Below are 19,798 nucleotides of genomic sequence, written 5' to 3'. Positions count from 1 at the left end.
ATGTTGGCTTTAGCTGACCCTTGAATTTGTGCTAGGTTTTTGTTTAAATGAACTTAAGACAACCCCAAACTCTTGAAACTTCACACAGTCAGCCTACCTTTGGAGTCTCTGCTTCTAATTCAGAAATACAGCTGGAAGTGGGATTTTCTTACTAGAAAATAACCTTCCAGTAAGCATATAATAAAAGTCTTCAGAACATTTAATGGTCTTTAGATATGAAGTTTCTGTTTAAATCAATCTCACTACCACTAAATGGTCGCTGAAACTCATAGTGGTCAAAGAAGGGGTAGAAAAATTTGTCATTAAAAATAGTCCTTTTTGGTGAATCATGTACTTCGTAAGCAGTTCTGTCACTTTTGGTAGTACCTGATTAGCACTGCTAAAAACTTCTGGTTGCATATTGGCTTATGAATCAAGGTTAAGGAAATTACTTTGATAAGGTTTTAAACTTCTACTTAAAAATTCTGGAAAATTAGGAAAAATACTCTGTTATTTCTGTGGTGTGCAGAAAAAACAACTCACAATGTACTTTTGAAACATTTAGCCACAAGTTCCTGAAAAGGAGGCCATTGAAAAAGACATGAAGAATTTATCTGATATACAGTCAAGTGCATTTTTAACATTTCCACTACCTTTTCTAATATCCTCTGTATTACAGTTTATTGGCAACATTAGCGCATTCATCAGACAAGCTAATCATCAGAGCAGACAGAGTCATGACTCTTACTCTTATTTCTCTTTTCTTCCTTTTTTAATGTCTACTCTGCTGTTCTCTTCGCTAACCTTTCAACCTGTGCTAGGAAAAGGCTTCATATATTCAGCTACAAGGCTAGAAAAGGAACATATACTGACTTTAAAAGAGTTACTGCCACTCTAATACAACTTCATAAGGTACCATTTCTCTTTCTCTCTCATTACAGGTTTGTTTTGTGAATTTAGATGCCAACAGAGATGATTGCAGCGATGAGCAAGTAAAACAGGTAACTGTCTTAAAAACATGCACAGTGGATCTAGTCAGGTATGCCAGAACTCTGCACTACAAACCCAGGTTAAAATTCTATGAACAAATCAAAGCCAGCTCTAGATTTTTAATCCTTACAGAGAGCAATGCATGAGGACTGTGAAATTATCTGAACACTAGACCACGTTACTCCCATCCCTGAAACACGTATGGAATTGTTGCAGTCTGTGAAGTCACAGCAGTTACATGAGTAGACTTCTTGCTCAGCCTTGTTTATCAGAGAAGTGAACACGAATGTGTCATACATCCTATTTTTTTTTTAATTTGGCGTAATACTACATAAAAAGAGTTTCTGGTGTCTCTCTGTCCTACTGCCAAAAAGTCTTTGAAGATCTTTTACTCATTTAGGTCTTGTTCAGCTCAGCAGTCTTACCAAGTCAAACTCCAGATAGTGTGATTATGTGGTCTTGAAGAGGGGTCTAGATAAAACAAAACTAAAGGTATTTATTATCTGTTTAACTGAAAGTTTTGAGAGTAGGAAAAAAGGGGTTTTAAAAATAAAAATAATAAAGGGGCTTGTTTGTTCTTCTCCGAGAGGAGACTCCCTCATCACATTCTTTGTGTATAATACAGTTTGTGTAAATTAGCATTGAGAGGAGTGGAATTTTAGACAGCACACTGGTGTGGTGAAAGCATTTCTTAGAAATTTGAAAGTGTTAGCACAGCTGTTGTTCATAAGAAATATTTAACTATTTTCTAACAGGTGCTTTATTTACTAATAGGTACTGTTAGCATTTTGCATTACCCACTGAACCTTGGAATGGGTTAATGTGAGGGGTTTGGGTGTAAAATAATCATGTTTCAGACTCCTTTTTTATTTTTCTGAACAAAAGGTAAAGAACTGAAGTAAAAGATATATGAAATGCCATCATTTCCTGCCTAAGAAGTCTGATAAAATGTGGCAATTTAGGCAGTAGAAAAATAGAGATGTGATGGGAAATGTGTGTGATAACAGAAAGGTTATAATTTGAAAAAAGAAAAGGATGAGAACTTTTTTGTATTGCAGTGAAACATCAAACTAAATTGAAGCACTGAATTTAGTTATGTCAAATAAAAATACTTATTGTCATCTGATCAGTCTACTAGCTTTTCAAAGCCCAAAAGTTTCATTATGTCTAATTCACTCCAAGGAAAAATAGCACTACTGCAAGCTTAATATTTTGAAGATAAAAAGTGAAAAGTGGAGTATCATTGGATAGTAACTAAAGCATATGACTGGGTGCCTGAGATCAGCACTCCCTGGGTGGCTTTGCCATGTGTTGTGCACTAACACATGGGCTCTGTTAGTACCTGATATGGAGGTGGTATTTACTCTACCCTCTCTGAGAGGTCAGCCTTGATTCTGTGTCCCAGAGCAAGCACACTGAGATCCTTGGCAGAGAACTGCACGCTCAGGCATTGTCCTGCTGTCCTGGTCTTTGCACACAGAGCAGCAGAGATGTCCCCTGCAAGGCTGGGGACTGACTCCCAGCAGTGTGGCATTACAGATCTCTCATGTTACATACCAACACTGATGCTGTGACTATTACTGCTTTTACCTCCAGCAAATACATAACATGTAGAAAGTGACTGTGTCATTACAAATGAAACGTCATGAAGGTATCTCATAGAACAGCAAAGAAAGTTGTATTTCATCTGAGTCTTCAATATTTCTGTTTCATGTTTTGCATTGTGTCAATTAATCAGCAATTTCTAGCAAACTTTTCCTTTGGTTTCTTGCTATTCATGTTCATGGAGGAAAACAGGAAGATTTGCCCTGTTTTCATTACCATACCTAACAAAGCTTTTCTGTTTCAGACCATAAGAGTGTTTTCAGTGTCTTAGGAACTCACAGTAATAGGAAGCATTTAGATGCACAAATCCAATCAAGCTATTTAGCACATGACAATATAAGGGATGGGAGATTGTCCTGTTTGACACTTGTGCAGAAGTTTTTAGTATCTGATCTGGTGTCTCAAAAGAAATAATGTGCACTTTAATGCTGCCAGTTCTATTCTTACCCTACTTGAAGTATTACTTTCAAGTAAGCTTTCAAAAGGGATGCCTATAAGTTGTATTTCATTTTAATGTTTATGAATATAACCATGCAATTTAGACTTCAGTACCTGAGAGCAAAATCTGTCTTTCATACTACAGAAGTTGATCAGCGTCTCACCAAACCTCCCCAAACTCATCAGTTCAATGAATGTACAGCCACCAAAGGAAAATGAAATAGTCCTGCTGAGTGGATTAGCATCAGGAAACCTTCAGACCGATTATGAGGTTCCCCAGGTAGGAATAAAACTCATCTTTAAGGTCACATCATGCCTGTGAAGGATGGAATTTGGAAAAATGGGAAAAATTAACCTGAAAGCAAAGACCTCACATCAGTTTGAGATGAGTGGGAGTTTGCAAACATAAAATACTAACAGGCTTTTGTTAGACAGGTTTCAGTGGGTGGTGGGTGGGGACACACATGCCATGTGCACAAAGATAGGCAAAGAGATCCTCCTAGTCCCTGTAGATCCTGCTGATGTCTGGGTTGCAGCTGATAGTGCTTCAGGAAGGCACATTAGCAGTTGATCCTTCAGGGAAAGCAGCACTGGTGGCAGAGATGACTGATTCACAAGCCCGGAATTCAAGAGGAGCAGGAATCAGAAGGTTATCACAGAGGGAAAGATACAACACTTCTCTGTGCACAGAGCTAGGCCAGGGCACAGCACCACAGACTCCTTTGAAGTCTTGACACTTTCCGCTTTTGTTCCCAATCCATCTTCTCCCACGCATGCCCCTTGAAAAAGGGCTGGTAATAGGACTTGAAGATCCTAGAGGCTACTGTAAGCCTAAATGTGATAAATGTGAAAATACCAAGCGACATTAACCATATCAGAGATAACTCATCTAGCTTCTGTCAGCTTAAAAAGTAATTAATGCATTAATTAAAATTTAACATTTAAAGGAGCTAGAGGCAAAGTTCTCGTGCTAACTCCTTCAGTCCCATTATTGCCAATTAAACAGACCCTTTGTGATCTGGAAGCCAAGAATTCTTCTTAGTGGCACCACATAGAGAAAGGAAGCAAATGATAACATTTGCTCAAAGACATTTTAATTTCCAGAAGCGTAACTCTTTATTGTAGTAAAAAGCTTTTTCTTCCTCTCCATTTTTGTCATCCTTTATATGTGTTCACATATGTGTAAAGAAAGAGTGAAAAATGCATCAGTATTTTTAGGCTTAGTTCTGATGTCATTGGGAAGCATGAAATAGGAACAACTTCACAGAACAGAATCGTAGAATGATTTGGATTAGAACGGACGTTCAAGATCACCTCATTCCAAATCCCCTGCCACAAGCAAGGACTCCTCCCACTAGACTAAGTTGCTCAAAAGCCTATCCAGCCTGGTCTTGAACACCTTCAGGGAAGGGCATCTACAACTTCTCCAGGGCAACTTGTTCCAGTGCATCACCATCCTCATAGTAAAGAATTTTTCCTAATATCTAAACTTACTCTCTTCCAGTCTGAACCTTTCCCCTTTGTCCTGTCACCACATGCTCCTGTAAAGAATCCCTCTCCATCTTTCTTGTACGCTCTGAGTACTGAAAGGCTTCAATTAAGTCACCATAAAGCCTTCTCTTTTCCAGGCTGAAAAAAGCCAATTCTCTCAGCCTTTCCTCATAGGAGTTGTGCTTCATCCCTCTAATGATCTTGGTGGCCTTCCCTGGACTCAATCCAACAGGTCAATGTGCTTCCTGTGCTGGTGACCCCAGAGCTGGACACAATACTCCAGGTGAGGTCTCACCGTGGTGGAGTAGAGCAGCAGAATCACCTCAGCAGAGAGGCTTAATAACCTCTCTGAGTAAAACTGCAGAATTTTTCTAGAGTACAAAACTGTCCCAGCAAACTTAAAACATGAACAGGTATTGCCAGGTTTGTCTGCTGCAGAGCAAAAAAAAAAAAAAAGGCAGAAAACCTTTCTTTCCCTGAAATTAACTTGTGTATAAAAGTCTTCCTTAAGCAGACGGTGTAACAGCTGTGTTGCAAAGATCACTGAATTTTATGTTCTATCAATAACCTGACAATTTAAGAGAACATTTACCTGGTTGCTGAGCTTTCTTGCCACTTGTGACTAATGGCTGCATATAGAAAAGTTTAAAAAATGTGATGGGAGCACTGGAACTCCAAACCCCACATCCCAGGGACAAGCTACTGCAGTACCTATGGGGTATCTCGAGGCCCAAACAAGGTGACTCAAGTACCCAAGTCATCCCCATCTCCAGGAGCCAGTGAGACTGGCAGCCCTCTCCTAAGGAGTGCAGGCAAGAGACAAATGGGAACTAACCTAAATTTCTGTCTTGTAAGACAAATAAAGCTTTGCATTGAGACTGGGTGAGATTTATTGGCCAGATATGCCGCTGTCACCCTGCTGTTTGGCTTTCAGAGAATTTCATTTGGAAGGTGACTGGCAGAGTTTTCCTGCAAGGATTTTTATGCTGCTTACCCCGCAGCCCTTTTCACAAGTACAACTCTGCAAACTGTGGCCTGGAGAAACAGCAGGGAAATGTTTGATCCAAGGCTGCATCTGTTTTTAATAACATTTTCCACAATACAGTGTACACTGAAGTCTGATTCAACAACTATTTCGTAGCAGCTCTCTAATCTATCTTTTCTGCTTTAACACACTAATTTATCTGGTTTTCTGTTCAGACATGGTTTTTATGTGGAAGGGAAGAGCAGGCTAATAAACATACATAGCATAGCACTCATCCCACTGTCTTTATTACTAAATGTTTGCTTTACATTCACACTCAAAGACAAAACGTCCAGAACGGGGTTACATTATGGTGGATACTGTGCAAAAGCCCAGTGGGCCCAGGGCATCTTTTGCACAGCTTAAAATCTACTGCCTCAATCCAAAGTGAGTTCCACCTGATCTGGCTCCTTCCTGGGGGTCTGGAGTGAAAAGCACAAGATCACAAGCTGCAAAAGCTTGGCTTTGCTTCAGAGTTCATCCATACAACAAGCGTGGTACCATGCAGAGATACTGACTTAGCTCTGTTGTTGTATAAATGTCCAACAATTTAATATCAGTAAAAGGAGGATAACAAGAGCTCCTTTCTCTCCATTTCTGTCAAACTTTCAACTTAATTGTACAGCTTCTCTGGGTAAGGTAGTTTTCTATAAAGGCTCATCACATTGTGCACTGGTGCCCCATTTCCAGCAGGAGGTTATATAGGCCTGAAGTAATGGGGCCCTGGACAAAGAAGGAATGAGAGGAAGAGCAGCAAAGAGACAAATAAAACACTATTTTAAAACATTCTGAAGGAACATCTAAAGGTGACCTGCTCTTAACAATCTCGTCAGCCAGTATTTACAGGGCTGTCTTCAAACAAGCATTGCAACAGAAATTATCCTGAAAGGGAATTCAGATCCACAAATAATTCCCTCAAGAGACAGGTAATGCTGGGTGGTGTGAGGCCATTAATTACAGCATGTCAGATGGCTAACTACAAATAAATCTGTCATTAAAGCAACAAGTTGACTGAAAACAAACAATGGCAATTTAAACAAAATTGCCAAGTATCCCCTGTGATACAGCTGAGTTCTCTACTAAAACACTTTGGTAACAAAAGCTGTCTGTCCAAGAAGTCTTATTTTGGCATACACGTAACTGCACACTGTGTTACTAACATATAAATGACAAATTGTATTGCAACTTTGCAACAGAACATTCCCAAGATATTTATAGAGATGGAAACTTAAAATAAGTTTTATTTTTTAATTAAATAACTATCTGAGATTCTTTTCCCCTCTAGTGCCCTTGGCTGGCGGATGTCTGCTTGGTTCAGTGTGCGAGGGGGAACAGGAGAAACAGTGCAAGCTGCATCATTTTTGAAATAAATAAGTTTCTGATTGGACTGGAGCTCGTTCAGGAGAGGCAGCTGCAGATAGAAACGCGTGTCTTAAAGCCCGAGGATGACACAAACTGCTCCGTGTCCTCAATAGAAGAAGATTTCCTCACGGCATCTGAGCACCTCGAGGATGACAACGAGGCTGATGAATGTAAAGCTGGTAAAAGCAATGGAACTGAACATAATTCTGCTATTGTTTGTACTGCAAAACAGCTATGGCAATACCCACAGAGATTGCACTTGATGTTAATTCATGCATATGTAATTTAGAAAATGGCCAGCCATTCATATTCTTAAACTGCTGTTCAAAGATACATAGCTGTGCAGTACTTTTACAGATCAGTGATGCAGTACACAGTTGTGTAGCTGTTTGCTTTTTAAAGCCACAGGGTATTCTGCAAAACTAACTTTTAATTTTCCTTAATAGGTCATGAAAAATTAAACTTTTCAGAAGCATCTTCAGATGTCAAAAAAAACAAAGGAAAGGGATTTGAAAATATTCACTACAGAAAAGCCAGGTTGCCATCTATTCTTGAAGGGAATTGCATTAATAAAGATAATGGAGCTATCCAAGTCTCTGAAGCTGTGAATGTTGTGGCTGAAGATGGCCTCTTACAACCTGAAGAAAAGTCAGACCAGGAAACACTGTGGCAGAAGGAATTAGTTGGAAAAGTTACTTCATCATTTAGTGCTACTAATTTGACTAGTGAGGTTGAAAATTCCTGCTCAGCACCCATGTTAGAAGATGTATCTTTAACCAAAATGGCTAAAGAGAAGCTGGAGCCTCCATGTGACCCAACAACAAAACCCAACAGTAAGACAGATGGAGAAGAATGTGCAGGAATCACGAAAACTGATCCTCCCTCACCACATGAGCCAGCAACCACAGGTCAGTATGCCACTAATTTAGCAGAATCTGTTCTCCAGGATGCATTCATCAGACTGTCACAGTCTCGACCCAGTTTCAGTGAGGAGGCTGCAGTCAGCATCTCTGTAGGAAGCTCCTGTAAGTCAGAAGACGGATCTGCTTCCCGATCATGGAATGAACTTCCAAAGATTGTCATAGTGCAAAGTCCAGACAGTTCTGAGAATATACCTGATTGGCCAGGGTCTGCCTTCCCCAGCCTGTGCCACTGGGCTGAGTCAGAAAGCTCTGCTGACGTTTCAGATTACTTTGAGGAAGAACATTCAAATGGGAATGATCAAAGTGCACTGGAAGTGGCTCTGGCTTGTGCAGCCACTGTCATTGGAACCATTTCCAGTCCTCAGGTTGTGGAAAAATTCAGACCAGACCAAGAAGTCACAGAGTCCAGAAGCAGAGTGGTTGTAAACGAAGAGGTACACACAGCACCTTCACAGCTACTTGATGACTCTGCTGGCACAGAATATTCGTTTCCATCTGCTCTGTGTGGCATGACTCAAGTAGCAAGTGCTGTAGCCATCTGTGGTCTGGGGGAAACAAAGGAGGAGAAGTACCCTGCAACTTCAAGTGGGCTTCTGTCTGCTGCTCAGGCTTCTGCAGCCATCACTCTGCACTGTAGCATTGCTATAGGAAGCAGCATGGAGAAGCTAAACGAGAGCATTGCAGAGGCACTTCTCAAAGAGGCATCTATAATTTTGACAAAACCCAACACATACAAAAATGTAGGGCATTTTATGGAATCCATAAATGGGAAAATAATTGAAACAGCAGCAAGGCCACATATTCCATGTGCTGATGAAGTAATCAGGGATGAACTTGCGCAAAACTTATCCAATATTATTCTACGACATTCTACGGAAGAGGTTAGGAAGAAAAGACAGCTACACCCCCTTTCAGAAAAGGGCTCAAGTACACAAGATATTTTCACAGAAACTGCAAACAGGTTGCTTTTTAATATAATATATTTCACTTTCAAGAAGATGAATGACATAAGGCAAGTTGAAGAGTGTTCTCCTCTCTTTTCTGAGGGAAAAAAAGCAGAGAAAGTAACAAGAGCAGAAGGATGGTCAACACCAGCAGCAGTATGTGAAACTTCACAGAGCCCCCTTGATCACTCTGCTGCTAAGCCATTTGGTACATCCTACATCACTAGTACTAGCAAAGATCTTGGAAATATCACAAGTGCTTGGAAAAGTAATATGGAAGATGTAAATAGCAACAAAGCTGCCACACTGAGTTCAGAACCAAGTGGAGATACAGGGCATACCACACTTGATGCAAAAACATCTCCCAAGAAGAGATATTTGAAAAGAACTGCACGAGACTGTTACAAATCCCCAAATCAGAATAACAGTCATCATGAGAAGAGAGATTACAGATCATTTTCGGACAGAGAAAATACCTTTGCAAACAATGAATGCAGACATGGTGTTCAAGAACAGCTGTCTTCCAGTTCCACCATGAATGCAGAAAACCAGGCCAAGCATAAGTGTGATTCTGTGCTAAATAATGATGTTCAACTTAGCTTGTCTTTATTAGGAAACCATGTCTTGCTTCCTTCTCAGCCTGTGTTACAGGTGAAAAATTCAAGAGACAAATACTGTATAACAGATTTTGCAGAAGAATTGGCAGAAACAGTTGTCTCTATGGCAACAGAAATAGCTGCCATTTGTCTAGAAAATTCAAATGGAAAGCAACCCTGGTTCTGTGCATGGAAGAGAGGCAGTGAATATCTAGTGACCCAGAGTTTATCATGCAGAACCATGAAAAGAAAAAAGGAAACTCATAGTAATGGTGCAGTGGTTCGGAAGCACAGGGCACCTCGACTAAGTGAAATCAAAAGAAAAACAGATGAGCATCCTGAGCTAAAGGAAAAGTTGATGAATCGGGTAGTAGATGAATCTATAAACCTTGAAGACACACCTGATTCAGTTAATATCTTTGCAAATGAAGTGGCTGCAAAGATCATGAACCTCACCGAACTCTCCATGGTTGACAGCATCTGGCAGGGTCCAAATCATCCCAGAAACAGACTGCACTGTGACAGATGGAGCCGAGCCAAGGCCTCAAGCTGTGAGAGCATACCAGAGGAGGACTCTGATTCCAAAGCCTCTTTCAATACCCTAGGCCTAATGAACAGCTTTGGTCAGTCTATGAGCCAGACAAGTTCTGTCTCAAAGCAGTCTAGTTGTGAAAGCATTACAGATGAATTTTCAAGATTTATGGTGAACCAGATGGAAAATGAAGGAAGAGGTTTTGATTTGTTACTGGATTACTATGCAGGAAAAAATGCAAACAACATCTTAACTTCTGCTTTGCAACAGGTAGCCAAGAAAAATGGCCATCTTAATGTAAGACCAAGTTGCCCATCCAAACAATCCAGCACAGAAAGTATAACAGAAGAATTTTATAGGTACATGCTAAGAGAAATTGAAAAGGAGAACAAAGATAACCTGTCTTCCCCTCGGAATTCAAAGGACTGGTGTGACAGTTTGCTACCACCCTCTCTGCGCTCACCTTTCTGCTTTAGGCAGTCATCAATGCCTGACAGCAGATCATCAGGCTCTAGGCTTACAGTTAATGTCCCAGTTAAGGCAAATTCCTTAGATGGATTTGCCCACCATCGCCAAGACTCCTTAAGCATACAGCCAGCCAGTACCGTGGCTTCTTCAGGTCTTTGCAAGTCTGACTCATGCCTGTACCAAAGATGCAAGACTGACCAGATAACAGATATGTTGATTCACGAGACATGGGCGAGTTCTATTGAATCTCTGATGCGAAAGAACAAAATCATAGCAGATGAGGCAGAGGCTGCAGAGGCAGAGCAGTTCTACAGTGATTCCCCACCACACGTGGAACAATATGCAAAAAGACTGGCTGCAAATATTGTTGAAAGTGGTAAAAGTTTAATTGTTGTCCAGCAGGATTCCTTTGATACAAGCCGAGAACATGTGCTGGAAAGCAAACACCCCCAAAGCACAACTCGGATAGAATCAAAACCCAAAACGGAAGAAGTAAATTCAGATGAGAAAAAAGAGCACATGAAGAGCTCTGGAAGCCTCTCAGCAGGTCAGCCCAGGGAAGTGCCTTTAATCCAGATAGAAACGGACCAACGAGATGAGCCAGATAAAGACTCTGAGTCCTTAACTTCATGTGGCCCTTCTGGAAAGGAGCATCAAAGCAAAGAAAAGCCTCCAGAAGCTTTGGATGGAAAACACACAGTTTCCATTTCTCCAGCAAATAGGTAAGGGGTAAAACAGCAAATCATCACAGTGTTTTGGTGTTTTATTTTCCCAGTAAGAGTTATTTTGATACAGGAAGAAAAGTATAACTTCTAAAGAAAAAAACAAGTTAAATTGTAACTATGGGTTTCTAATGACATAAAGTCACCCAATCATGTATCACAGTGCTGATTTCTGGAGCAAACTTGAATACGATAACGTTATGGTTCCAAGACTCAAATCTAATACTGCACAGACTAGTAAGTTTTCTCTTTACCAGATATTTAAGTCCCCAGTAGTCAAGACAGGAAAGATGGACAAAGCTTAAACTTTCATTTAGCACTGGCTGATATCTCAATTAAAAATAAAAAATAAAAATCTCCTTACAGCTGTACTTTTGTTAAGAAATCTGTATCTCGGTCTGGTTATGGCAAAGTGTGAGCCCAGTATGAGTGCAGAGCAAATGCAGGGGATTGCTGGGGGTGCTGTGAGGTTAAGAGCAATGCTCTTTCTCAAGGCACTACCTATTTTTAACTACAATTCTTCATTGTATCCGTTACTTTAATGGTATCAGAACTGCCAGTCTCTTGGAGCACTGTCGCACCCCATTATCTCAGAGTGGTAGAAAAAGTGCAGGTGCTAGTGTTAGAAACCATTTTGTAGTTCATTTTATTCTAGGCTCTGTTTTGGCATTTGACAAAGCTCTGCTTGAAGTGAGAAAGCAGAAGTGCTTGCTCTGCTTGAAGTGAGAAAGTACATAGATTATAGGTACTTTCCTGTGTGTGGCAGCAATTAGGTGGCTAATTATCATAGTGTCACTAGTCTTACATACTGACTCTCCCACACTAACCTTCCTCTTCCTTAAAGTGCAATCTGCTTTTAGTAAGATACGTTTAGAAATCCACCTATTTGGAATCTTGACTGTTTGAAAGAAGTTATTTTTGCAGTTTACAAGCTCTTTCATACAACTTTTGCTCTGCCTTTGATGCAGAGTTTCCCGAAGTAGCCGTGGGATGTTTAAAGCAATAGAATTGGAAGAGCAGAATTAGAAACCAGAGGCTACACCACATGAGCCTTTTGGCTCAACAATGCAGTGCCATTCTGAATCAACTTGTCTGCATTTCAAGACATCAGCTTTGCTTGCAACACGCAACGCAGGTTTCTTGTAAAGGAGTCTGAAATAGAAGATGCCTAAGCTTGTTCCAGATGTGCTCATACCCCTAACTGGGAACACAAAGCTTCCTGTAGTTCTTCACATAGATTTGAACCATTTGTGGCACGACTGGCTGGACTAAGTCTAGGCTGAACTGAAAACCTAAAATACATAGCTATAAAAGCATCAGCAGCAATTGCTTTGATCCACTCATACTGCATGGAATTACTTGCTCATTCAGATACAGGCACAGAGGACTCCAGGCAAAATATCAAGCAAACATACAGTCAGTTGTAGGGAGGGGGAATGCTGTGCAGTCCTGGGGAAGAGGTCTTCAGCAACAAAAAAGAGCTGTTTCTGGTATATAGACAGTGCAACAGACCCAGTCCTGCCACAGTTAAAAGTTACAGAGAAACTGTTCCAAATGACTGTTCACAAATGGGGAACTGTCAGTTCAAAGCACCGCTAGTCTGAGATGTAATTGCACAATGAATCAAACAAAACCCAAAATGCCAAGAAACAGAAAATCTCTTGTGTGTTGGACCAGTTATCAGAGCTACCTGTCCTGTATTAAAAATCTGAATAACACCAGCACCCTGTGACCTGGGTGCTGAGTGCCCACATGTTGGTGCAGATGCTGAGCTCTGCACCGGGGGGTCAGGGATGGCAGGCACAGTGAGCTGGCAGATGCTGACTGCCTGCGAGAGCAGAGCCCTGGGGCAAACAAGGCCCATTCTCTCTGCACAGGCTGCCTCTCTCTCTGTCATCCAGCATTAATGCAACAACTTCTGAGGGAGAGAGCTATCCACAATGATGCTGTCTCAGTATATTCTTAATCAAGGTGATGACTCGGGAGCAGTGGAATTTCTGATGTGATCTCTTGCTCTAACTGAAGACCAGTGCCTCAGTCATAAATATGGATAAAGGTCTGAAAGGCAGAACTTACCGAGAGAGATCCTGCAGAGAGCTGTCCAGTACACATTACATTGCTTTAATCACTAAGTTGCAAATATAGACCACCTAGCAAATAGAACAAAACTACAGTTTTGCATTAATTATTATTCTGCTGCTGCAGTGATGTAATTATTGTGGGGAGTGATTATTATTTACTTTTCTGTCTATCAAAAGGCCAGTTGAGCTCTGAAAAGTTACCATAAATATAGTTTTTATTTTTTGTTTCTGTGTGTGTTTGTGGGAACATGGGTACACATAAGTGTGTGTATGTGACATATGTCAAATGAACACAATTAGATAGCAATTTTCCCTTAACCCTGTACTTTCTGAACTGAGTCTGGGCTCCACATTCAGTCTGGTTCCTCACTGCCTCCTGCAATATTTTGTCCTTCCCCAGCCTAAGCAGCAAAGATCCTAAGGACACAGAAGGCTGAGAGTCATCAGTCACTTGCAACCCACAAAACTTTACTACTTTTTCTTCTAGACCTCTTTTGGATCTACAGTGCTAACAGAGTAGAAAATCCTAGTAGGAGATGGATTTGGTGCCAATATATATTTCCAACAAATGCTGTCATTCTGCACTAATATATACCATATATTTCAACCACTGATTGCCTGAAGTACATTAAGCAACAGACCTTTAAAGTGATCAGTTCTTTTTATACGTGTAAAATCCTTTTATATAAGTTAAAAACTTTTCTATGCATATTTCAGTATAAGGTTTACTTTGGTTTGTGTTAGTTTATAACAGTCATAAGAAAGTCCTTTTTTAAGAGCATCTCTGACCATATGTCCTATTGGACTGTGTGGATAAATTATAAGCTTGTCCAGTCCTTTGTATCTGTATAATTCTGCAGCTTGGTTGACTTTAATGAGCAGCATTGCCTGAAGACTGGTGTCACCAGTTTGTTTGCCTATATAATGATACCAATGTGCCTTCCTTATCACCCTGCCAGCAACAGCCCTCAGAGCAGATCGGATCCTGAAATCATAGGAGAGACAAAAACAGCTGAAGAGTTTCCAAACCATCTCAGCAGCAGTGAGGAAAGCACTGGCAGCTGGTCCCAGCTAGCTAATGATGAGGACAATCCCGATGACACAAGCAGCTACTTGCAGCTCAGCGAGCGATCCCTGAGGTACCCGCGTTGTCTGTTCCCACTGTACGATATGGTCTGTCCCTACCATGCAACAGGAATGAGAGGCAACAGCTCAAGGTTCACCCAGAATACTTTAAAGAGAGTCTAATGTATCTCTTTATTTTTTAATAAGGGAAAAAAATTGCCCACATTCTGGTTCTCAGCCAGGTCTTTTTCTTACTGGTGAGCAGCTAGATTCAAAGAAAACCTTCCTGGCACCACTGAAGTGCCTCTGTTCTACAGCAAAAGGGCCATCTGAAGACCTAATTTATACAGTCTTGATTTATTTGCTACTCTTTGCATAATGTTTATTTTGGCATCTGAGGAGATTTCTATTCCCACCAGGAGAGCAGAGATTGAGCCCTGATCTGCTTAGACTGGCACAGGGGTGCAGATTAACAGAGTACAATGTTCCCCTAGTAGACAAAAATTCCACAGCTCTCATAGCAATGTGCTGCTTTTTGTACCTATTTAAGCCAGGACACGTGTTTAAAAATGTTATCTAGTCCTTGAAGTTTATATAAAGTGATGGTAGTTTGTCTTCAGCCCTCTCACAAATTGAGCAAGGTTTTTTCTTCATGTGCTCCTAGACTAGGTTTTAAAATATTGTTAAGTAATTACATCTTTCTCCTGAGTATGAATACGACAAGGAGGGAAGACATTATGGTAATGAAGCAGGGAAAAGAAAGAGTCTCTGTCAGAAAGCGCTGTTGGGCCAGCTGAGAAGTAGTGAACAAAACAAGTCTGTCAGTGCAGTCCAACATTCATCCCATTATTATTGTATCAACTTTTGACAAAGTCCTTGGTCTGAGAGAGCTGAAGTATTGTGCCTTTCAGCTCTGAATTGAAACAGAAATTGCTACAGCAAGTCTAAATGCATGGCATGCTGACACTGACTGAGAACAGCCTGACAGGGAAAGGAACTATCTAATCAATCCTTCTAATGCAAGGAAAAATACTATTAGTTACTTTTCCACTAAAAATTAAGTGGTTCAACATGACTTGCCGCAGAGAATTTGTTCATGATAATTTACTTGCAAATAGAAAATTCATAACCTGTTCATGACACTATTACAACATCTGCATAAACATTCACTGTCATGTTTATAATGATGTTGTAAAGCAAACTGATACCATTTCTTCCAAATATTCTCAGATGTACTACTTTATCCTTATGACGAAGCCAAAGAGAATACTTCTGTGTACTCCCAGTCCCAATGAGCACTGGCTTGAATTAAAATCTCAGTCTTTCAGAGTAGTCAGAAACATGAGAGGCCATCTCTGTACCTGTGAGTTCCATCAGACCCCCAGTAGTATTTGAGGTACAAGGTAATGCACTGAAACTACTGTCAGTTACAGGCACGGAGTCACCCTACAGGTAAGTATGATGGGCAACCAATGTCTTGCTCTAACTCCCCATGTTCAGAGATATCTGAATCTCTGCAGGTTTCTTCCAGGACATCTCTGTACCTGCTAAAGCTGCTTTTCAAGGACTCAAGCAGAAGGGTTTTTTGTTTGAGACCAACATTCATTGCATAAGGCATTCACAAGAAAAGAGTCCACTTGTTTTTTTTCCCTCCAGTTTACAGCATCACTTGATGCATTGATGCACTTGATACATGCTCCATCTAGAACTATTTTAATAAAAGCCCCATTACTTTGAGCAGACCAGTGTGCTTCTCTCTGGGAACCACTTGCTGAGCACAATTGATTTTGCATAACAGGAGGCAGCCTCCTCATTTTGCTTTGTACATAAATTTTTAAAAGATGTATGCAGACATGTTCAGCACAGCTTGGCACTAATATTTAAACTTTTGCTTTGTCAGCAATGGCAACAGCAGTACAACTAGCAGTCTTGGCATTATGGACCTGGAAATTTATCAGGAGAACGTGCCACCTTCTCCTATGATTAAGTAAGTAGTCACTGGAGTGAGATTTGATGTTTAGTCCAATTTTCACTTCAAATTGTTTACGCCATGTAAAACGTGCCAAGCCCTGCTTTGCACCTGCTGCTGTGCCTGCCCATAGTTTCAGAAAAAAGCACATGCAGGTGTCTGTGGAGAGTGAGGCAGTGAAAGATTACAGGAAGACCCACTCGAGTGGATCTCTCAAGAGAATATGGATCCATCAACCACTCTGTCTAAAAGACAGTTTTCTGTGCTGTCACTTTCCTGTTGTGTGAATCTTTTCTGAGTAACTTCAAATATTATCAAAACTCTACTGTAATAGCAAGTAAAGTCAAGCAAATAGGGATCAAATAAGACAAAACAAAAATAAAGTAACATTCTTTCCAAAAAGAATAATAATTTGGCCCACAGTACATCTTACTTATTGTTTCCAGGCATGTTTCTACTGAACATGCACTTCAATTATCAAGAGATGTGCAAGTACCTGCCTAAAGATACTGGTACATCCTGCCAGGTGGTGAATGCCATGATGCAGCTGGGGTACGGCCACTGAAACAGTGTAGAGACTATACATCACACACTGAGCATAGGAACTCTGAAGGCAGTGACATCAGAAAATTGTCACCGCTCATTACCATACTATACTACAAGTGCCCTGCTTTCAAGAGGCTCTTTTTTCATAAGAAATTAGGGCATTCACATTTCTGTAGAGTTCCATGTGTTCTCTCTCACATGGACTACTGTTGTGATTCTGTGACTACCATTGTGAAAACATTCCCATCCTCACAGTAGGAATGATACCTCCTACACACATTCCTAGAGATGTCCCCTCTCCCTAACATTTACAGGGATCAAAGGATACATTTCTGATGCCCCTTGTCAGCTTCCAGGGTCCATACAGGTTGTAGTCAATAGGCATGAGGAGTTGTACTACCACAAATAAAAGTCAAGGCAGAGAATACATTCGTTGTTAAAAAAAAGAGGAAAAAAACCCAACTGGAAAAAGATCTGATGAGAAGGAAGTTATGAAGGACCTATGTTTCTAAGTCAAGACAAACCGTAGGTTGTGTGCTGCCATTTTATTTTTTCTTTTCGTATCTTGCAGTAACCACTGCACAAGTATATATAATTTCGATTCTTTGAAGCCTTGGGGGATATTCTGAAACCCTGGCAATGAGGATGGTAGTGTCTTCTCATGCTAGAAAGAAAATCTTACACTTGCAGCATTCCCCAACTAAGAGGAGAATGGGACAGTCTGGAAGTGTGTTCTCAAAGTGCAATCCCCTCTAGGAGTGATGAAACAAATGGAATGGCTGTAAATTTGCAGTCTCCTGCCACATGTACAAGAACATGGGTATTGTCTCAGAGATGGAAACTGAAGCAGTGACCACTTGCCTGTAGTTTAAGAAGAAGATGGTACATAAGAAATTAAGATCCTTAGAAAATGTTGCAAGGTGTAAACAGAATTTGTTTATCCAAACAGCTAATACATTTAAAAGCAATAGTAGTAAGAGTCATTGATAGTTACAATTGTATTTAATTATGAAAGATAAAATTAGAAAGCAAGGCTGGAAAAGATTCAGCCAGGGAATATAGCACTGCATAAGGAAATTGGGCATTTCCAGCCAGGTCATGAGACATGCTGTGTATTACCATAATGTCATTTGCTTGTCATTATGTAAACTGTAAGGTAATACGTGACACAATCAATACAAGTACTTCATCCTACTACAGGAATAACGCTGCAAATCCCATAGCTTTTCCTGATTTACAGATTAAATAAATTAAATATATTCATCATTTTATTATTTCATCCTATGTAACCTTTTTCTTGCAGTTTTCTAGGTCTTACATTGAGGGAGAAGTTTATTCATCATGATGCAATGTTGTAGACTGTTCCTAAGTGTGACTAATAAGCTTTGTTGTTGTTTGTTTCTAAGTGAATTAGTAGAAGAAAAGGTTTTCCTTAAAGAACAGACAGAAAATACAGAGGGTAAGTTGAACCATATAAATTAAAGCATTCAGTTTGAAGTTAACACAAGTAATTGTACAGTAACTGTTGGGCTTATTTTTCCAGAAAGTACTTCTGAGCTTTCAGTGGGAACAGCCAACTGCCAAAAGGACCTGTTGGTGATAAACTTTGATCTGGAACCAGAGTGCCCTGATGTGGAGCTGCGAGCCACTCTGCAGTGGATAGCAGCTTCCGAACTTGGAATTCCAACTATCTATTTCAAGAAATCTCAGGAAAACAGAATTGAAAAGGTAGTATTTACAGAATTAATTAATCACTGTAGCAGTAATGATTTATTGAAGTTATTGAGCTTGAAATCAGATACAAAAACATCTTCATTACAGCAAGATGGCAATACTACTGTTTATCAGAGAAAGTGATAGCAGCATAAGTCTGTCAGAATTTAAGGTATGTAAAAATATTTAGTAGATTGTCCACAGCACAAGAAACAGCATCACCCTGAGACCTCCCTCAAAGTCTCTGTAACATTGCCTTTTTCTATCAATGATTCCTGAAGTACCAATGCCCAAGGCAGAATTAACAGCATCCTTTATGTGGCTGCGTTTGAAGGGCTGCAGATACATGGATTTGAAGTATGTAGCTTTAAAAAATAAAAATAAAGATCACCTGTGTGTGGACATCACACTTAGAGAGTTCTGCTGCTGGTCTTCCTATAATGTTAGGCATTAATTGGATGTAAGATTCTCAGTCGTTATGCTCGTTCTGCCTTGCCTGCAACACTGACGAAGGCAACCTCAGGCAGGGCTAACTTGTGCCTGGCTGTTCATAAAGTGCCACAGCTGGGGATACAACAGGGGACTGCCTGGGCCTAACAGTTCCTCCTGCACTTCTGTGAGGTCTGCCATGGGTTAATGCATTGGCTTCATAGTCACTGTGCTGGCAGGAAAGCATTGCTGCCCACCAAGAAATGGACTGACTGCAACATAAAACCAACCTGTATTAACTCAGGTTCACTGTCTGACATAATCTGCACCAGACCTGATGGAAAGTTCAGAGTGTAGGCAGAAGGACCTGTCTCTTTAAGCATATCCTTGTAACTGCCCTGAGGGACACTTTTAGCCCAGCAGTGACCCATCTCTGCTTCCAGTGGAGTCATATTTGCAATAACCCATCTGTTACATGGAAAATGAGTCTGACTGATTGAAAGGTATTGCATAACTTAATGAAAATCCAGAAGCACCTCCCCGGCTCACCAATTAAAACGGGCTCTGTGTGCCAGTACTGTTCCTCTTGCTCAGGTGTAGCTTTTGAAGGTGGCGTCTCTTTGCAGAGAGCAGCAGACACATAGAACCAAAACTGAGAAACCTTCTAAGGTGTTAGTCCAAGCCAGAGCACCAAGGGAACACTGAAGTCCAAAACGACCACAAGAAGTACAGACTCCTTCTAATCCTGAATCACCCAGTACCAATCACAACAGTTCAGGCAAGACCAAAACAGACCCATTTCCAAGGTCAGCAAGAACAGCTCAAGCTTTAAGGCTTAAAAATGTGTCACAGGATTCAAGTCAATTAATGGAAAAAGTATTACAAATCAGTATTTTGGTCTCTTAGGGGAAGATCATTTTG

At 40.5% G+C, this 19,798-nt stretch overlaps 1 protein-coding gene across 4 annotated transcripts in view; it reads left to right on the top strand.

Moving 5' to 3' along the window:
• SPHKAP (SPHK1 interactor, AKAP domain containing) overlaps nt 1–19,798 on the top strand; it is a 66,190-nt gene that overhangs the window by 43,087 nt on the left and 3,305 nt on the right. For 2 of the 4 annotated variants that reach the window (XM_071566670.1, XM_071566665.1), the window contains exons 4-11: nt 921–980; nt 3,158–3,292; nt 6,813–7,068; nt 7,336–11,074; nt 14,115–14,294; nt 16,121–16,207; nt 18,142–18,194; nt 18,279–18,463. In XM_071566670.1, the coding sequence (XP_071422771.1) occupies nt 921–980; nt 3,158–3,292; nt 6,813–7,068; nt 7,336–11,074; nt 14,115–14,294; nt 16,121–16,207; nt 18,142–18,194; nt 18,279–18,463 (4,695 nt within the window). The remainder of the gene's footprint in view (nt 1–920; nt 981–3,157; nt 3,293–6,812; nt 7,069–7,335; nt 11,075–14,114; nt 14,295–16,120; nt 16,208–18,141; nt 18,195–18,278; nt 18,464–19,798) is intronic. The other 2 variants (XM_071566666.1, XM_071566667.1) reach the window with 2 other exon arrangements.

The sequence above is a fragment of the Pithys albifrons genome, chromosome 11, assembly GCF_047495875.1.
Source record: "Pithys albifrons albifrons isolate INPA30051 chromosome 11, PitAlb_v1, whole genome shotgun sequence".
Lineage (NCBI taxonomy): Eukaryota > Metazoa > Chordata > Aves > Passeriformes > Thamnophilidae > Pithys > Pithys albifrons.
This window is presented reverse-complemented; position numbering and strand designations above follow the sequence as displayed.